At 35.5% G+C, this 18,699-nt stretch overlaps 1 protein-coding gene across 1 annotated transcript; it reads right to left on the bottom strand.

The window, feature by feature from the left end:
• Positions 1-13,800: 13,800 nt before the first annotated feature.
• Positions 13,801-14,172, bottom strand: LOC140842918 (uncharacterized). Its single transcript, XM_073211123.1, has one exon. The coding sequence runs from the start codon at positions 14,170-14,172 to the stop codon at positions 13,801-13,803; it is 372 nt and encodes a 123-aa protein (XP_073067224.1).
• Between the last annotated feature and the right edge of the window lie 4,527 nt (positions 14,173-18,699).

Below are 18,699 nucleotides of genomic sequence, written 5' to 3' on the forward strand. Positions count from 1 at the left end.
TGTAATTCTTCGTTGATAAATGCGTTTTTGTTTGATTAAATTCAATTAGAAATAATTGGACTGTTAAATGAAAATAGGATTATAAATTCTAGAAATAGATTTATAATTAAATTAGAGAATTGCATCGTGACAGCGAATAATCTGTGGTTAAATTGTTCCAGTGCGTGATAAAATCTGAGTTTGTTACCGTTGTGTGTCCCGGTCATTTTATTTAAATTTGAAAATCCCCAAGTTCCAAGCTTCTCTGAAATTTGCTCTTACTCATTAAATTAGCATAGCTTGGTTTAATTTAATTCGTTACATTTTACAAAATAATCACTCTTTATTGTTCGCCTAGATTAAATAAAATAATCGAATCTTAGTAATTTAATAATAGTCTCTGTGGGATCGATACTTGGACGTCTGTCCAATTACTATAACTTGACCTAGTCCGCTTGCTAGAATTTTTCCCAACCGAATTCTTCGGTCAGCGATCAAAACTTTAAATTCAAGCATGGATGATGCCAACAAATTGCGTAAATTGCAACTTAATGAACTTGATGAACTCAGAAATGACGCGTATGAGAATTCAAGGATTTATAAAGCAAAAATCAAATCATTTCATGATAAAACAATTCTTAGAAAATCTTTTGAGATTGGTAGAAAAGTTTTGCTTTATAATTCTCGACTTCACATATTTCCAGGAAAATTACGATCAAGATGGACAGGCCCATATGTTGTAAAGCATGTGTATCCTTATGGAGCTGTGGATATTGAAAATACTAAAAATGGTGATGTTTTTAAAGTAAATGGACAAAGGCTTAAACCATTTTTAGAAAATTAAATCTTTCAAGAAGAGTTTATTTCCCTTTCTGATCCTTGATTTTTTTTTTTTTTTTGTTGCATTTAAGTTTGTTTGTTTTTATTTCAAGTTTTCTTAATATTTTTATTTTCCCAGTTAAATGGCGGATAACGGTACTCCGTGACTCTCATAGTCGGTTAAATCAGTTTCCCACAATTGCTGATACAAAAATTTAAAAAAAAATCATTTCTTTTCTTTTCAAAATGGATGAAATTTTCTCGAAAATTTATAAATATTTTCCCTCTGTTTCTGAAAATGTTCTAAGAAAAATTTATGCAGGAAGGTGTTAAAGACTGAGATTGCTAATGCAAAAAGGAATTCCAGAAGATATGCGTCTTGTAATAGAAGCTAAGGTCCGATTAGGAGGAGAAGTTCCACAATCATTGCTCATTCGGTATTTGCCTGGATTAAGAAAAAGCACTTATGCGAAAAAATGTAGGGCCAAAAGTTTAGGGGTTTGTCATAAGTGTGCAAGATGGACTTGTGACAAACGATGCAGATCTTTGGGATGTGTTTCCAATAACAGAGAAGATAAAATTGGTTTCATTAAGAATGGGCTGAGTAAGGAGTCTTTAGATAACATCTTATTGACTCTTGAGACGCATTCTAGTGGACATGTTCATATTGAACTTCTCCGTTTATGGAAACAATTCCAAGATGAGCTTGATAGTCTTGGGAATCCGACTAAAAAAGACCCTGTTTGCCAATTTATAAGAAAATTGGATGGGAAGCATATCCTCGACTCATAGAAGGCGTTGAAGCCGTTTCTGGACGTAAAACCAGAGGAAAACTGTGAGCCACAATCACACTACTGTTTATATGCATGTGTGTCATTATTGTTTTTACTATTTATTCTGTTTACAGCTGTGACCCATAGTTTTGTCATGATAACATATTACCCCTATAAAATCTCTCATCTTTCTCTCTATTTTCGCAGAAAAAAAAGAAAGTAAAAACATGGTTGGATCCTCTGCACAAACATTGAAAAATATTTGTGTATTTTGTGGGTCGAGTCCTGGAAAAATTGAAGTGTTTGTAGAAGCAGCGAATAATCTTGGAAAGATATTGGCTGAGAGAAAAATTCACTTGGTATATGGGGGAGGTAATATTGGGTTAATGGGATCTGTTTCAACATCTGCTCATCTTGGAGGTAGTCAGGTTTTGGGTATTATTCCTACAGCTTTAGCTGAAGAAAATATTACAGGTGTTACGATTGGGGAGGAATTAAAAGTTTCTTCTATGTATGAAAGAATCACTCAAATGATTGAAAATTCTGATGCTTTTATCGCACTACCAGGTGGTTTTGGTACATTAGAAGAAATCTTTCACACTGTTTCTTGGGCACAAATTAATATCCATAATAAACCTGTGGGCTTGTTGAATATCAATAATTATTATGACAGTTTGTTGACATTTCTTGATAAAGCTGTGGAACAGAGTTTCATTTCAGAAAATTCACGACGGATGCTCATCTGTGCTTCAACTGCCGACCAATTAATTGATGATTTGGAAGCTTTTGTTCATAAGCCTGATCCGATGATAACAAATATCAATTGGTCGCAATCAAGCAGTAAGAAAAAGAAGTTGGATCATTGATTCAAAAGTCGTGGATTGGTTTGCGTTTGTTTCAGTTTGTTATCTTCAATAAAATTCCAGGTGATATCTCTTTCATTATGTACTCTTTATTAATATCTATTTTGATATTAGGGACAATGTCATATTCTGATTGGGGGGAGAACAAATTTTTTTAAAAATAGAACAAATTTTAAAAAAAGATATTATTTTAAAATAAAACCATGTTTATTGTTTGTATCTTAGTAATTTTTGCAAAAATGTCATACATTACATATTTGAAAGATTTAAATTAGAACATGCATTAATCTATTTAAGAATGTTTAAATTTTTATTTGAAAAAAGGTCATTTTTAATATTCTGATCAATATAAAAATATGATTTATGAAATCTTTTTGAGTGATTAACCATTGTGATAAAATTAGGTATTAAAGTATATGGCCCATGATATATCTTATAAAAGTGCCTAAAATTTTTAAACTCACACATATTTTGTGAGTGAGTGGAGAGGATTGAGAAAACAACTTGCGATCCTTTATTGATCATTGGAGAGGCTATCAATTGTTAAATCTCGAGTTCTTATTTTGAAAAAAAAAATTGATATTTCCTGAAAAAAAAAAAGCGAAGAAAAAAAGAAAGAAAGAAAGATGTTGAAGATTTATGTAATTTAAGTTATATGATGCGACCCATTTTTCTCTCATAAAAATACAAATAAAAAAAAGAAAGAAAGAGAGAAATACATTGTACAAATTAAATAAATATGTGGTCAAGAAGCATAAACTTAGTTTGATTCCATGATGTAAAAAAAATAAAAAATTCAGGAAAAAAATATATAATAAGAACAACTGGATTTTAAATCAATGGATTTCCTATCTTTTGATTAGTTTGGCTCGTTTGTCTGTCTGCATTCTGTAAACCATTTTTCTGAGCATTTATCTGTATTCCAACTCCATGAGAGAAATCGTTGCCATAAATTGAAACATTTATTAACCTGTGAAGATATGGAGTTGAGACTCTTACTAGGAATTTCTGAAGGCCGTATACATTTAACTACCTGAAATAAGCTTTGAATTAATCATCTCAAATTATTTCATAAATTATAATTATGATGATCTTGATATAACTTTGACAGTTTTCAAATTTAATTTAAACACTTAGATAGTTTTGATTACAATTCTATTTAAATTAATCAATATGTTTTGTATTGCTATTAACGCTTAAATTGCTAGGGACTAGCAATAAGCTGGTTGAGGAGTGTGATAAAGATAAAAAATTGTATATTAATTAAATGTTTTATAATATAAATATATAGTTTTTGTTTTATTAAATGTTTAAATATATATGTTTTATAATAAATTGTATAAAATATAAGTTGTTGTGTAATTATAAGTTTTTACTATTTTTTACAGGTTCGATAAAACAAGAATAACCTTGGCGTTGCAAATGGGATTAAGATGATTCATGGACCTGTAGAAAGTTGATAATAATATCTACAATATTTTTGGAAAGCATGAGATAAAAATCCTCTCACAAGTGGAATCAAATTAAGCAACAATTAAAGTTACCAAAGGAGTGGCAGTTTTACCATGCTCTAGTATTTTGACCATATCTCTCAAATTACTTGGTCAAATGGGTTGAAAAAAATACCACAACTAGACAACTCAATTATCCACATGTTTCATTTTATGTGAAGAAGCAAATTCGAAGAAAAAGATTTTCAAAAGTGATGTGTAATATAATATTAATTTCTTGGAACACCAATGAAGACTTATGTGTAAAAAACAATATTTTATTTGTGGTTGTCTCCCCAAATTTGGCTATAAATAGGGGTGCATTGTAATATATTGAGATATCCCTCATTCTATGAACAAACCTTTGAGTTCATAATATTCCTCTCTATATTTTTCTTTTATTTCTTTATTTAAATATAATTAGCATGTTAATTTCATATTCAAAGTTTTACACTTTGAATAATGAATAGCTAACTTCCTAAAGTTGAGATGATAAGGTGAAGCTCTTGGCATGATAATAAGGTTATTAAAAGGTAAGAATCTATGTTTTATATTATTTAATCATTATTTATTGTTTATGTTATATTTATTTCTTTAAGCATTTTTATACCCTACTTATAAGTGGGAGTTTTGATTTATTGTTGTTATATGTTACACTAAATTCTTGGAACCATTTAAATGTTAGTTTGGTATTACCAACCATTTAAAGTGGATGCCTTGAGTTATTATATATAAATATATTATAATATTAAATTCTTGGAACCATTTAAATGTTAGTTTGGTTTTACCAACCATTTAACTTGGATTCCTTGATTTATTATATATGAATATATCATAGTATTAATTTATTGGTAACATTTAAATGTTTGTTTGGTTTTACCAACCATTTAAAGTGGGAACCTTGATTTAGTGTTTACAAATATATATAGCACAATAAATACTTGACCACATTTATAAGTTTTGGTATATATTATATAAGATAATAATTTATAACATAATATAAATATGATTATTTAATATATTGGAACCATTTTATTAAGTGGATTTCAATAATGTTCGTTAATGTTAACTTTATTAAAATACCAAGAGTGGATCCTTTAATCTCAACTACTTAAATTTAAATTTGAACAATTAAAAAATTACCAATTAAAGATTCAAACAACTAAAAGAAAAAATAAGTAAAAAGACATTGTAGTGGACTTGTAATTACCTTAGCTTCCTCGTGGATACGATATTCGGACTCATCAAATTATACTACTTGTGGACAACCTGCTCTTGGGAGTGCAACAATCAAAGTCGCAACAACGAGTAAATAAATAATAAAGTCGCATGCAAGTGAAAATATCCTGTAATGATTTGTAACGTAAAATATCATTTCAATGGTAATTATAGTACGTGCATAACTGAACTGAAAATATCATTGTAAAAATGTTTGCTCCTTGGAGCCCTGCAATGAAATAACTTGTAATGATTTTCTTGGTGAGATTATGGTCTACGCAAGTGGTCCCTGAACTGAACTGACCGGTAACTGGCGACCGGGCCGGTAACTGGCGACCGGGCCGGTAACTGACGACCGGGAGAAACTGACCGGTAACTGGCGACCGGGGGAAACTGACCGGTAACTGACGACCGGACCGGTAACTGACGATCGGGAACTGAACTGACCGGTAACTGGCGACTGGGTGAAATAATAATCCCAAGATAGTAAAGTGACCCCAAGCAATATCGCATAAATCTCAAAATGAATATTTCGCACGTGATATAATTAAATAACATCATTAAATATGAATAATTTCGATCTTCTTGCATTAAAATCATGTACTTGCGATATTTAAAAATACCTATATGACTTGATTGAAGAGTGAAAGAAGATATAAACATGCCTTGGTTTGTTTTGACAGAAAACAAACGAAATAACGACGCGGCGCGGCGGAGACGGAGTGCTCTTCACTTTCTTACTTTTTCTCTCTCTTAATTCCTTTAAACCAAGCATGCACCATAATTATTATAATAGCGTAAAAATCGTAAACATGATGCATGAACATTTAAAAATATCATGATTTGTGCTCAGGGCGCTGCCACGACCAAAATCTCACCCCGGGTGTAAAATGACCATTTTACCCCTGCAAAACCAAAAATTTCCGTTTCAACCCTGGACCTCTAAAATTGACCCAAGCTTACCAAACTCCTTAAAATTTCTCAAAACATATTTAAAAATATTCCTAGATGTAATTTCGAGCCAAAAATACAACTGAACCGATTCGTTTTAAAAACTTAGATCGGGGTCAAGGTTTTAACCCGAATCGACTCGAAACTCAACCAAAATTTTCCCAACTTTTACCACACCTTATAAACATCTAAAATACCCTAAAACCATTAAAATTAGCACTTAAAACTTTCGAACAAATCCCTAAAAGGCTGCTGGAAAAATCCAGCAAGTTACCAACCGTAACCCGAGTGCACCGAATTCACGTTCTAACCTTCCTAGACCAAACCATCGAGGACCAGCCATGATTCGACCTCGCCTAGGCCTCCCTAGGACCTACTGGACTCACTTGAAACGAACCTACAGCCCCATGCAAGCCCTCAACCCTCGCACACTCCAAGACACTCAAGGAAGCACCCCTCGGCCACTAGCCCTCACTCGACGCCAATGCTTAGACCACACCTAGGATACGACCAGCTGCTGTTGAGCCCTTCTTGGCCACGCCTCAACCCCCTCAAGGGCTGCACCGTGGTTTGTTTAGGCTCTCCTACAGCTGGAACTCTTCCCACCACCCCGATCAAGCCGCAACGACCAAAATGAAACAATCTCGATCGGATATTCCCACAACTCACGCAACCTTCGACTCCAGCACTATTTTCCTTAACCCATGACAACAGTAAACCTCTTCACAATGACCCTTATCAGCAGAACACGGCAGCCCTTTGCACTAAGCAAGAAAAGCGTGAGTTTCGTGCACAATAAATCAAGATTCACATCAAACTTTGCTCAAAAACATAAACACCATGTAGATCGATAAATTTATAAACAAATACAAGATTTTTAGCATATTAATGGAGTGAGTGATGAGAAAACGAAAATACAAGCGTGCCTTTGCGTTTATACGCTCGAAAGCTAGAAGAACCGCGCGAAGGGGAGTCACCGGAGGAGCTAGGGACAACCTTGCTTGCAAGAAAACTAAGGGGCCGAAGCTTGCTTATGGAATGGGAGAAAAAAAATGCTGCTGAAAAACGTGGGGAGTGGCTGCTAAAAAGTGGAGTGGGCGGCTGCCAAATGGAGGTAGGGAGATTAGGGTCTTAATGATAGGTTTAGATATAATATAATTAGCATAATGGGCCTTTAATTAAAATTAATGATGTTAAGTTGAAGTTTAGGCCCATTATGCATAAAATAATCCCATTAAGCCCAAAAACACTCTCAAAAATATTTTGTTTAGGTACATTTTTTGAAAATATTTCCCGAGCCCTCAAAAAGTCTCTCGTTTCGTTAAAATTTGCGTACCGATGAAAAATATGCTCTAGCGGGTAAAAATACCCAACAAATCCCATTTATTGAAAAAATACATTTAAAACATCTTATAATAATTAATAAAAATTAATCATGTAATTAAAATAATTTTCTTGAAAATTTCCCCGTCTCCATTCCTCGTTCGAGCTTGAAATGCGTCTAGAAACACTAATGCATGAACTTCTAAAATTTCATGAAATAAATCCTATAATGCATGAATTATGCATAAAATGGATAAAAATAATTAAACATAAATTAATGAAAGGAACATGCATTTAATGCTTTAAAAATAATTAAATAAAATACCAAAGAAGTTTAATAACTTGTATGCATGTCAACTTTTTAAGATATATTTACTAACATGTTAAATTACCACTTCTTAAATAACTCTTTATTAACTTATCTCAATACTCCATTTCCAGTCCGGCCTCACTTATTTTACTGAAAAGATAACAATTAAACTACCGCGTAAAATAAATAAATTTAAAGAAAAGAATTTGAATACTCATACAATAAAAATCATTTTAAATTTAAATACTAGAATTATGCATGGCTTAAATACGTGGTTTAATTTACGGGTTCTACAATCCTTCCCCCCTTAAAAGAAATTTCGTCCTCGAAATTCGCTTATCCTTGATAAACAAAAAGTTTAAACTCTTAATTCTAGAATCATAATAATCCACGCTTCCGATGCGCTACTCTGATAAGATAAATATTAAGCTGTCCTTACGTCTCCTCGATCCTAAATAAATTTGTCTACCAAAATCCTCGTTAGTGAATCGCAACTTAAAACAACTTATGGTGCCTTAGTTCTATTCAACTATAACCCCGAATTTTGACTTATCCCGCAGTTTCTCATACTAGAAATGGATGTCAAAACTTATCGCACCTTACTTTTCTTATACTATACTCGTAATATTCATCGACTTATTATATTAGCATTTATGCAGTTCGACTTAAGAAACCATTGTACCAAAATTTACTGATCGACTACTATTCTCAGTAGAACACTTAAAGGTTACACCTTATTTCAACCTCATAGTAGTATTAGCCTAAAATCCTGGAATCGAATCTTTATCTTACGGCACTAAACTTACGTAACTTATTATTTACAAGTGCATCCCGGGTGTGAAATCGTTGTAAATCTTAAACCTCAAATAACGTTAATCCATAAAACTCAATTATACAACATTGACCTTCTACCTTAATAATAACACTTCTAGCATCAATTACCTGCTCAACTATCCTCTTCCCAATTACAATCTAGTTGAGGCCTAGGACTCTGAACTTCCTCATTGGAACAAGTGTCGCATTCTTATGTATCTTTAATGCTTACTTAATTCAAGCATATAAACTTAATAAGTTAGCCCATGGTAGCATTAGACTAACTTTAATAAATCAATTTCACTTATAACCCATAGAATTCTAGAATCCTCATATCAAGCTTTTAGATTTCTTACTTGATAAAAAAATCTTAATATTCATCAATTGATAACTTATATTGAACACAACTATAATTCCCTTTTGTTTTTATTTCACCCAAAATTTCCGTATGAACAAATATCTCATAAATTTGAAATTCAAACTTACCTAATCCAAATAGCTTTGAATAAAATAATTCCAATACACATATCCGTTTAGTCCCAAGTTTGTTAATGACTTCCAAAATTTCTCAAGACAAGGTGTCTGCCTCACCTCTTACGTGGGTCTACCAATTAAACTAACCATCATCGTACCCAACTTTCCTAAAATTTTTAAATTCTCACAAGGTATAATCTTAAATGTTAAGATCATGACTAAAAATTGTGACACATCAAACTTATGTTCCCAAAAATTTACTAACTCAATGTTTATCCTTATAACTTAACTAACCGATCAAATTTACCTTAAATCGTCATCACTTTAATTTCTTAATTTGCCACAACATTATTTCACTAACGCTTAAATTTTCACGCCTAAGATTGATCCATCCTACAATGTCCTTGGTTGCTATTCATTATAACATTATAACTCAAATATCTAAATATTTTATATTTCTTTCGAGCCTAAATAACCGAAAATTCCTACCATTTAAATCGTTCAATTCTCACTTACTACTAAATAAGTTCTCAAATTTCTTAAAATCGTAAAACTAATCCCTTCTTTCCTCGAATGTCGTCCAATTTTCCCTAAATCTCAAAAATTCCTCAATTACCCATTAGTCCTCAGTATTCACAATTTCATTTTATAGATTTCTCGTATCATAAGATTCAATAGTCTTAAGTTTATTAACCCAAAATTAATTTCCATAACACGTTTTATATTTCTATAAATACTTAAAATCCCAAGTGTTCCTCAAAGGTTCGCAATTACATCCTTAAAATTTTGAAACTTGCAATCTGGCCCTTACAGTTTTCCAAATTTACATTTGGCGCTACAACTCTTCGAAATTTGCATCATTGTCCCCATAAAATTTTCCATCTTTACCTCATTAAACTTTTAAATTCTCGAACTCAAAATTAAATCTCAAAATTTGGTAAATTCGAAAATAGTCCCTTAGGATTTTTGTTTTGCAATTAGGTCCTCAAATTATTAGTTATTACAATCAGGTTCCTAAAATTCTCAATTCATGCAATTCCATCCTTAAATCTAACTAGATAGAGCATGTATCCTAAATAAATTCTATGTTTTATACTTCCAAATATCGTCGTAGTCTTCGAATCATTAATCCTTACATGCAATTCTCAAAAATTTATTTCGACTAGCAACCACGAACCATCACTAATTTCTTACAAATTCTACAAGTCGCGAAAACATTCATAATTTCTCAGTTTAACTTATGGCCCATAAGTAGAACATCAGTACTACTAACCCAAAAATTAATATAGTCAAATAATTTACGACATCTCCTAATACCCAAAAGCGAAATTCTTATTTATGTCCGGTGGGGGTGGAGGTGCATTTCACTCCTGCCTCTGATGCTCACCGTCCTCATGACGGCGCTCATCATCTCTCGTGCGCTCAAGGATGCGTCTAAGAGGCATACTGTTCATACATAACCCAAACGTAACCAACATGCATAATTCCATAATTTATTTAAATTTAAATAAATACTGAACAATTAAAAATCTGAACGTAAAAATGATTCATGAGAACATGCGGTTAAAATAATTCCTGCTTTAAATAAAATGCATAAATGTAAAACTTACCGACCGAATACGTGACTTCATGAGCTTCTCGTGGTCAGTAGTAGTACAACCCTTTACAGAACCATTGCTCTGATACCAGCTGTAAAGGCCCGAAAATTCGTGTTTGAAAATTTGCGGAAAAATTTGAGAATTTTCTATTTAAATAAATAAAAGGCATCATTCATTTATTAATTTGATAAATAAAGTTTAATGTTCAAAATGGCAACGGAAGTATTTAATGTTTGCAAAATAACCGTAAAAAAATAATCCAACGACAGATAAAAATATTTGATCATAAAATAATAAATACTGAAAAATGAGGTCCTCGGGTTCCACTACTGCCGAATCGAGCTGGCTCACTGGTCCCCGTCCTCGGTCCTGACATCATCAGTACCTACAACAATCAAGTCTAGTGAGTCTAAAGACTCAGCATGCATATATCGTAAATAACGAGTAAATAAATAATAAAGTCGCATGCAAGTGAAAATATCCTGTAATGATTTGTAACGTAAAATATCATTTCAATGGTAATTATAGTACGTGCATAACTGAACTGAAAATATCATTGTAAAAATTTTTGCTCCTTGGAGCCCTGTAAAAACTTGTAATGATTTTCTTGGTGAGATTATGGTCTACGCAAGTGGTCCCTGAACTGAACTGACCAGTAACTGGCGACCGGGCCGGTAACTGACGACCGGGGGAAACTGACCGGTAACTGGCGACCGGGTGAAACTCACAGGTAACTGACGACCAGACCGATAAGTGACGACCGAGAACTGAACTGCCCGGTAACTGGCGACCGGGTGAAATAATAATCCCAAGATAGTAAAGTGACCCCAAGCAATATCGCATAAATCTCAAAATGAATATTTCGCACGTGATATAATTAAATAACATCATTAAATATGAATAATTTCGATCTTCTTGCATTAAAATCATGTACTTGCGATATTTAAAAATACCTATATGACTTGATTGAAGAGTGAAAGAAGATATAAACATGTCTTGGTTTGTTTTGACAGAAAACAAACTAAATAATGACGCGGCGTGGCGGAGACGGAGTGCTCTTCACTTTCTTACTTTTTCTATCTCTTAATTCCTTTAAACCAAGCACGCACCATAATTATTATAATAGCGTAAAAATCGTAAACGTGATGCAAGAACATTTAAAAATATCATGATTTGTGCTCAGGGCGCTGTCACGACCAAAATCTCATCCCAGGTGTAAAATGACCATTTTACCCCTGGAAACCCAAAAATTTCCGTTTCAACCCTGGACCTCTAAAATTGACCCGAAGCTTATCAAACTCCTTAAATTTCCCAAAACATATTTAAAAATATTCCTAGACGTAATTTTGAGCCAAAAATACAACAGAACCGATTCGTTTTAAAAACTTAGATCGGGGTCCCGGTTTTAACCCGAATCGACTCGAAACTCAACCAAATTTTTCCCAACTTTTACCACACCTTATAAACATCTAAAATACCCTAAAACCATTAAAATTAGACCTTAAAACTTTTGAACAAATCCCTAAACGGCTGCTGGAAAAATCCAGCAAGTTACCAACCGTAACCCGAGTGCACCGAATTCACGTTCTAACCTTCCTAGACCAAACCATCGAGGACCAGCCATGATTCGACCTCGCCTAGGCCTCCCTAGGACCTAATGGACTCACTTGAAACGAACCTACAGCCCCATGAAAGCCCTCAACCCTCGCACACTCAAAGACACACAAGGAAGCACCCCTCGGCCACTAGCCCTCACTCGACGCCAACGCTTAGACCACACCTAGGATACGACCAGCTGCTGTTGAGCCCTTCTTGGCCACGCCTCAACCCCCTCAAGGGCTGCACCGTGGTTTGTTTAGGCTCTCCTACAGCTGGAACTCTTCCCACCACCCCGATCAAGCCGCAACGACCAAAATGAAACAAACTCGATCGGATATTCCCACAACTCACGCAACCTTCGACTCCAGCACTATTTTCCTTAACCCATGACAGAAATAAACCTCTTCACAATGACCCTTATCAGCAGAACACGGCAGCCCTTTGCACTAAGCAAGAAAAGCGTGAGTTTCATGCACAATAAATCAAGATTCACATCAAACTTTGCTCAAAAACATAAACACCATGTAGATCGATAAATTTATAAACAAATACATGATTTTTAGCATATTAATGGAGTGAGTGATGAGAAAACGAAAATACAAGCGTGGCTTTGCGTTTACACGGTCGAAAGCTAGAAGAACCGCACGAAGGGGAGGCACAGGAAGAGCTAGGGACGACCTTGCTTGCAAGAAAACTAAGGGGCCGAAGCTTGCTTATGGAATGGGAGAAAAAAATGCTGCTGAAAAACGTGGGGATTGGCTGCTAAAAAGTGGAGTGGGCGGCTGCCAAATGGAGGTAGGGAGATTAGGGTCTTAATGATAGGTTTAGATATAATATAATTAGTATAATGGGCCTTTAATTAAAATTAATGATGTTAAGTTGAATTTTAGGCCCATTATGCATAAAATAATCTCATTAAGCCCAAAAACACTCTCAAAAATATTTTGTCTAGGTACATTTTTTGAAAATATTTCCCGAGCCCTCAAAAAGTCTCTCGTTTCGTTAAAATTTGTGTACCGATGAAAAATATACTCTAGCGGGTAAAAATACCCAACAAATCCCATTTATTGAAAAAATACATTTAAAACATCTTATAATAATTAATAAAAATTAATCATGTAATTAAAATAATTTTCTTGAAAATTTCCCCGTCTCCGTTCCTCGTTCGAGCGTGAAATGCGTCTAGAAACACTAATGCATGAACTTCTAAAATTTCATTAAATAAATCCTATAATGCATGAATTATGCATAAAATGGATAAAAATAATTAAACATAAATTAATGAAAGGAACATGCATTTAATGCTTTAAAAACAATTAAATAAAATACCAAAGAAGTTTAATAACTTGTATGCATGTCAACTTTTTAAAATATATTTACTAACATGCTAAATTACCACTTCTTAAATAAGTCTTTATTAACTTATCTCAATACTCCATCTCCAGTCCGGCCTCACTTATTTTACTGAAAAGATAACAATCAAACTACCGCGTAAAATAAATAAATTTAAAGAAAAGAATTTGAATACTCATACAATAAAAATCATTTTAAATTTAAATACTAGAATTATGCATGGCTTAAATACGTGGTTTAATTTACGGGTTCTACATCCTTTCCCTTATAATCTACTACTGCATTGTTTCTTGCTAACCAGTCCATCCCTAAGATGAGGTCGAAATCGACCATGATCAACTGTATCAAGTCGGCGCTAAAATTCTGATTATTGATACTGATTTCACATTCTCTGTAAATTTCGTGAGTTTCAATGGACCAACTGGTAGGTGTGGCTATTCGAAATGGCTCATTTAGTTTCGCAGGTTTACATCCTAACTTCTTAGCAAATCTCTTAGACATAAAAGAATGGGTAGCACCACAGTCAAATAATGCATAAGCAGGCACTGATTGAATTAGAATGGTACCTGACACGACATCAGTTGCGTCGTCGGCCTCTTCCTGAGTCATGGCAAAGACCCTGGCATTAGGTTAGTCTTCTTTTGGTTTACTAGGGCCTGCTCCTGCATTTGGCCCCGTTCCTCTGTTCGGCCCTGCTGGTCGGTTGGCGGCGATAGGAAATTCTGCAATTCTGTGCCCCGATTTTCCACATCCAAAGCATACACCGCTGGCCCTTCGGCATTCCCCGGAGTGTTTGAAGCCACATGTTGGGCATGGCTTGAGTCCTTGATAGTTAGTGGCGAGGGATTGCTCGGAGGGAGGTCCACCTGACTGATTGGGCCTCTTGAACACTGGTCTCCCTTGAGAAGGCTGGTTGTTAAGGGGTCGCTTGTTCTTGTTTTCCCCTTCTCTTCGACGAATATCAGCCTCGGCGCGGATAGCCGCACCCATCAAGTCTGAAAAATTTGTAGGTTTGTAGAATGCCAGAGCTGATTGGATCCTGTTGTTCAACCCCTTCTTAAATCGGTGCAATTTCAGAACTTCATCCGCCATAATTGCCGGAGCATAAGTTCCTAGGGCGTTGAACTGGGAGGTGTATTCCACAACGGACATGTCTGGGGCTTGACCGAAATTCTCAAACTCACTCAGTTTCTGCAGTCTGACCTCGGCTGGATAATACTATTTCAGAAAAGCTTCCCTAAACTGCTGCCAAGTGATTGGTCCTGCAGCTGTCATGGCTGGTGAGATTGCTTCCCACCACTTGCCTGCTCTATCCTCCAGGAAAGGTACTATCACGCCCACTTTAAGTACCTCCGGGACTTCCAACAGTCGCAGCTGAGTCTCCACACTTTTCAGTCAACTCTGGCTAACCTCAGGGCCGGTAGTGCCACTGAAAGTTGGGCACCTGTTCTTGCGCAGTGATTCATAATGGAACTTGACTTCGTGCTGCGGTGGAGGTGGGAGCTGCTGATTAGCATTGGGGTTCACTAACCCCTGTAGTGTCGTGGCAACGATCGTGGCTATAGCCATTAAGTCTGCTTGATTAAGACTAAAGTGGGGTGAAGTCCGTTGCCGTCTTCGTTAGTATTGTTGTTGTTAGCATATAGGGGTTGCGGTTCTGTCTTGGTGGTCTACCGGCCATTTCCTACAAGTTAAACGCTTTTAAGAATTTGACGTGCATAACGACAAGTTTGGATAAATGAGTTATGCTGGAACAACTGAAGTTAATAAGTAAACATAACTTGAATATAGATTAACAACTGAGATTAGTAAATAATCATAATTTTATTAATTTTCGAATGTCAAGAAACAACTGAATGCAATAAATAGTACTGAAGAAACAAATCGTACTGACTGAAATAAATAGCAACAATGGAAAGATAAACTACTAGTACTAAGGAAAGGTCACTAAGGAACTCTAATCATCTATCTCTCCAGACTTGATGGGTGCGGCTATGAAAGATAAACTACTACAGCTATGGGCTCATCGATCTCTATCGGCTCCTTTTCTTCCGGCTCCTCCTCCGGCTCTTCCTCTTGCAGTATCTCCACCATGTGGGTGAGCTGGGCGTTCTCTTATGTGAGTTGTGTCACATGTGCCTTAAGTCCCTGAATCTCCGCCTCAGCTACTTCCTTCTCGTCGTTCCAATGTTGCCGATACTGCAGATGAAATTGTTTCTTCCTTTTGACTTTATCCTTTAGAGCTTCAGCTTGTTGGACCAGACGTTGGTTCACATACGCCAGGCTGTTCATGGCCTCCCAAGAATTTTCCAGTCTTCTCTTACCCTTGGCATTCTGCTGTTTCTCCTCTTCAAGTTCCTTGCGACAGCGCTCCGCATCCTCTCGTAGCTTCCCATGCTGATACTTGCACTGCTTGATGATATCTCTTAGATCCATATTATCACCTCTCACTAACTCACCCTGATAGATCGATTGGTTGAGGCGGACCTGAACCTCCTCTTTCTCAGCGACTAAGGTTTCGACCTCACTCCTCCTCTCACTCAATCTGGCTCTAAGTCGTCGAATCTGACGAGACTGATAGTGAAGGGCAAACTCCTTCAGACGAATGGCAGCTTGGGCACAGGTGTGGGGTCGCATGGGAGTAGATGGAGCCATTTCTTGAAATCAAAAAAATAGAAATGCTCAGAATGAAATAGACAGTATATAACAAGTGAGAATATGCAATATATAGGAAATTTTCGAAATTTAAATAAATATATTTTTTTCCCAAAAATGAAAAGTTTGGAATTAGACATATGGGTTCGAAGCATTTGTCGAGAGGATTCCAGAACAGTTGACAAAATCAAATTCAGAGTTTCCTATGAAAAGTTATAAGGGTTACAAAACTTTCCTAAAACGGCAAAAGCGACGTTTCGGAGGCCTAAACGAAGGATTTTCGCGATTTCAGCATGGTGCTCACGACCCTAGGTCGTGAGCCTCGTTCGTTGTGCCGTTTCGGAGGGGATAGCATTGTCCTCGAGTTAAAATTCCACCGAAAATTTTTCGCTTTTTTTTTCCAACCGGATTATGAACCTGGCGGCTCTGATACCCCTTAAATATCACGCCCCGAAACTCGGGATTGACACCGGCGTCGTTTAACAATCACACAATTGAAAACAACAAGCCTTTGTAGCATAGTTTAAACCGAAACCAGTTTATATTTCATAATCTCAAATGAAATAAGATTGTCTTTTCAACCCTAAATCACTAAACGACAGAGTTTACAATGCAGAAACGTAAGACTGAAATAAAATAACTTAAACTAAATTCCTTTAGCATTCACCATCCCCAGAACTGTTCGGACTCCCCATCCTTGAGTTCTTCTTCGGGCTTATCTGGGAAGGGTTGTAATGAGGGTGAGTATTTGGGAATACTCAGCAAGTGGGGGAATATCGAGCACAATAAAAACAACATGCATAAGTTTCAAACATAAAACATGACTTGCATCAACTTTTTCGTACCACATGCATAAACACTTACCAAGCACTGCGATTTATCTACCTTCTATGGTTTACTGACGTCAGTCCCTAATTTTTACTCCTCTAAGGGGGCGAGGCCGTATAGCGGTTATATCCCCCATCGCGTAAGGGTACGTCATGGTTGGGATTCCCACCCATATACGGTTGACTCCTCACAGTGCTTTTAAAAACCGTATGACAATACAAGAATGGGGTAGAAGAAAGATTGTACTCGACTATTTATTTTCTTATAAAAACCAAAAACATGTAGGTATAAATTCGAGATTTTCAAAGTTTAAAAAAATAGCCCACTTATAGTATTTATTTATGCTAGAAACGTAGGTGTTTGGCTTCGAGATTGGATCGCTTCTTGCTCTTGCTCGGACAGCGCCTCGGCTTCGACTTTTGGTCTAACTTCGGGATGATTTTTGGGCAATATTTCGGCTAGGGAGAGTTGCTGAATTTCGAGAATTTCAGCTCTGAATTTTCGAGAATTTGGGTGAGTTGAGGAGTGGGAGTGATGACATATTTATAGGTAAAGGGAGGGGAGCTAAATTAGGTACTCAAATCATACCAAAATCATGCCAAATCTCATAGGTTGACTCCAATATTCCTTGCTCTTTTTCGAAAATTCAGCAACTAAAGTTGTGAGATTCAATCTTGATCTCAATACCCTCCACAATTTCGAAAATATGGTGGCTATGGTAAGGATTCTTTTCTTTGTGCACAAGTTTGATGGTTATTTCTAATTTTCCTTGTATGCTTCCTTGTATCCATGTCTCACAACATCTAGGCATATATTTTAGGAGGATTTTCGAAAATCCTATGCAATATTATGTCAAGATTCTTGAGTCTGGCACAATCCTTCCATGATCTAGTATTATTCCCCAAAATTTCGAAAATTACATGCACAAACCTAGATTTTATTGTCTTGATAATAAAGATTCCCAATCAATTAAATTTTCAATATTCATATCTTATTCTAGTACAAAGATCCAAGGTCCTAATTTCCTTGCAAATAATTAATTATATGGGGAAAAACTCGGTTTTTACACAAATGAAAGAGCTGTGAGGACAGGCAGACTAAAGCAAATTATTTCTGATTGTCAAGGAAAATTTGTAGTCCACTTCTTTTTTGCAATATAGCTTATGGATTGACGGTAATGATATCATTCGGTACTCGGTAGGGATCTTAATTGTGGGGAGGCAAGTAGAAACAGGTTATCAACCTTGCAATCCAATTTCGTAGGAGGCAATTGACTAAAAAAAATAGCTTTCAGTACCTCAAAATAACTTTAGGCAAGTCTTTAAAAGCTGATGGGTTCCCTTGTTCTCAAACTTTTTTGTGTACTTCTCTTGCCTCTTCCCTAGAAAGAGAATCAACAGCCAGCCAACATACTTCATGAAACACAAAAATATCTACTAAGCTCAAAATGCTATACTACTGAGCAATATTTGCCCTGCACCATTTTATGCATTAATACTTTGTGTGACCAGTACATTACCACCAAATCATTGTCTTGGATGAAAAAAAAATCTGTCATTTGCAGACACACAAGTGTAAACATGGAATTCAAGTGATTCAAACAGAAGTTCAAGAGAAGACAGTCTCATTGCCCCTTGGTCATTGAACTTTTGA

Source organism: Primulina eburnea, chromosome 10 (genome assembly GCF_022965805.1).
Source record: "Primulina eburnea isolate SZY01 chromosome 10, ASM2296580v1, whole genome shotgun sequence".
In the NCBI taxonomy this organism is placed as follows: Eukaryota; Viridiplantae; Streptophyta; class Magnoliopsida; order Lamiales; family Gesneriaceae; genus Primulina; species Primulina eburnea.

What these genes read in the sequence shown, in the direction of transcription:
- LOC140842918 (XM_073211123.1), bottom strand. Translation starts at nt 14,172, where the DNA reads ATGACTCAGGAAGAGGCCGACGACGCAACTGATGTCGTGTCAGGTACC.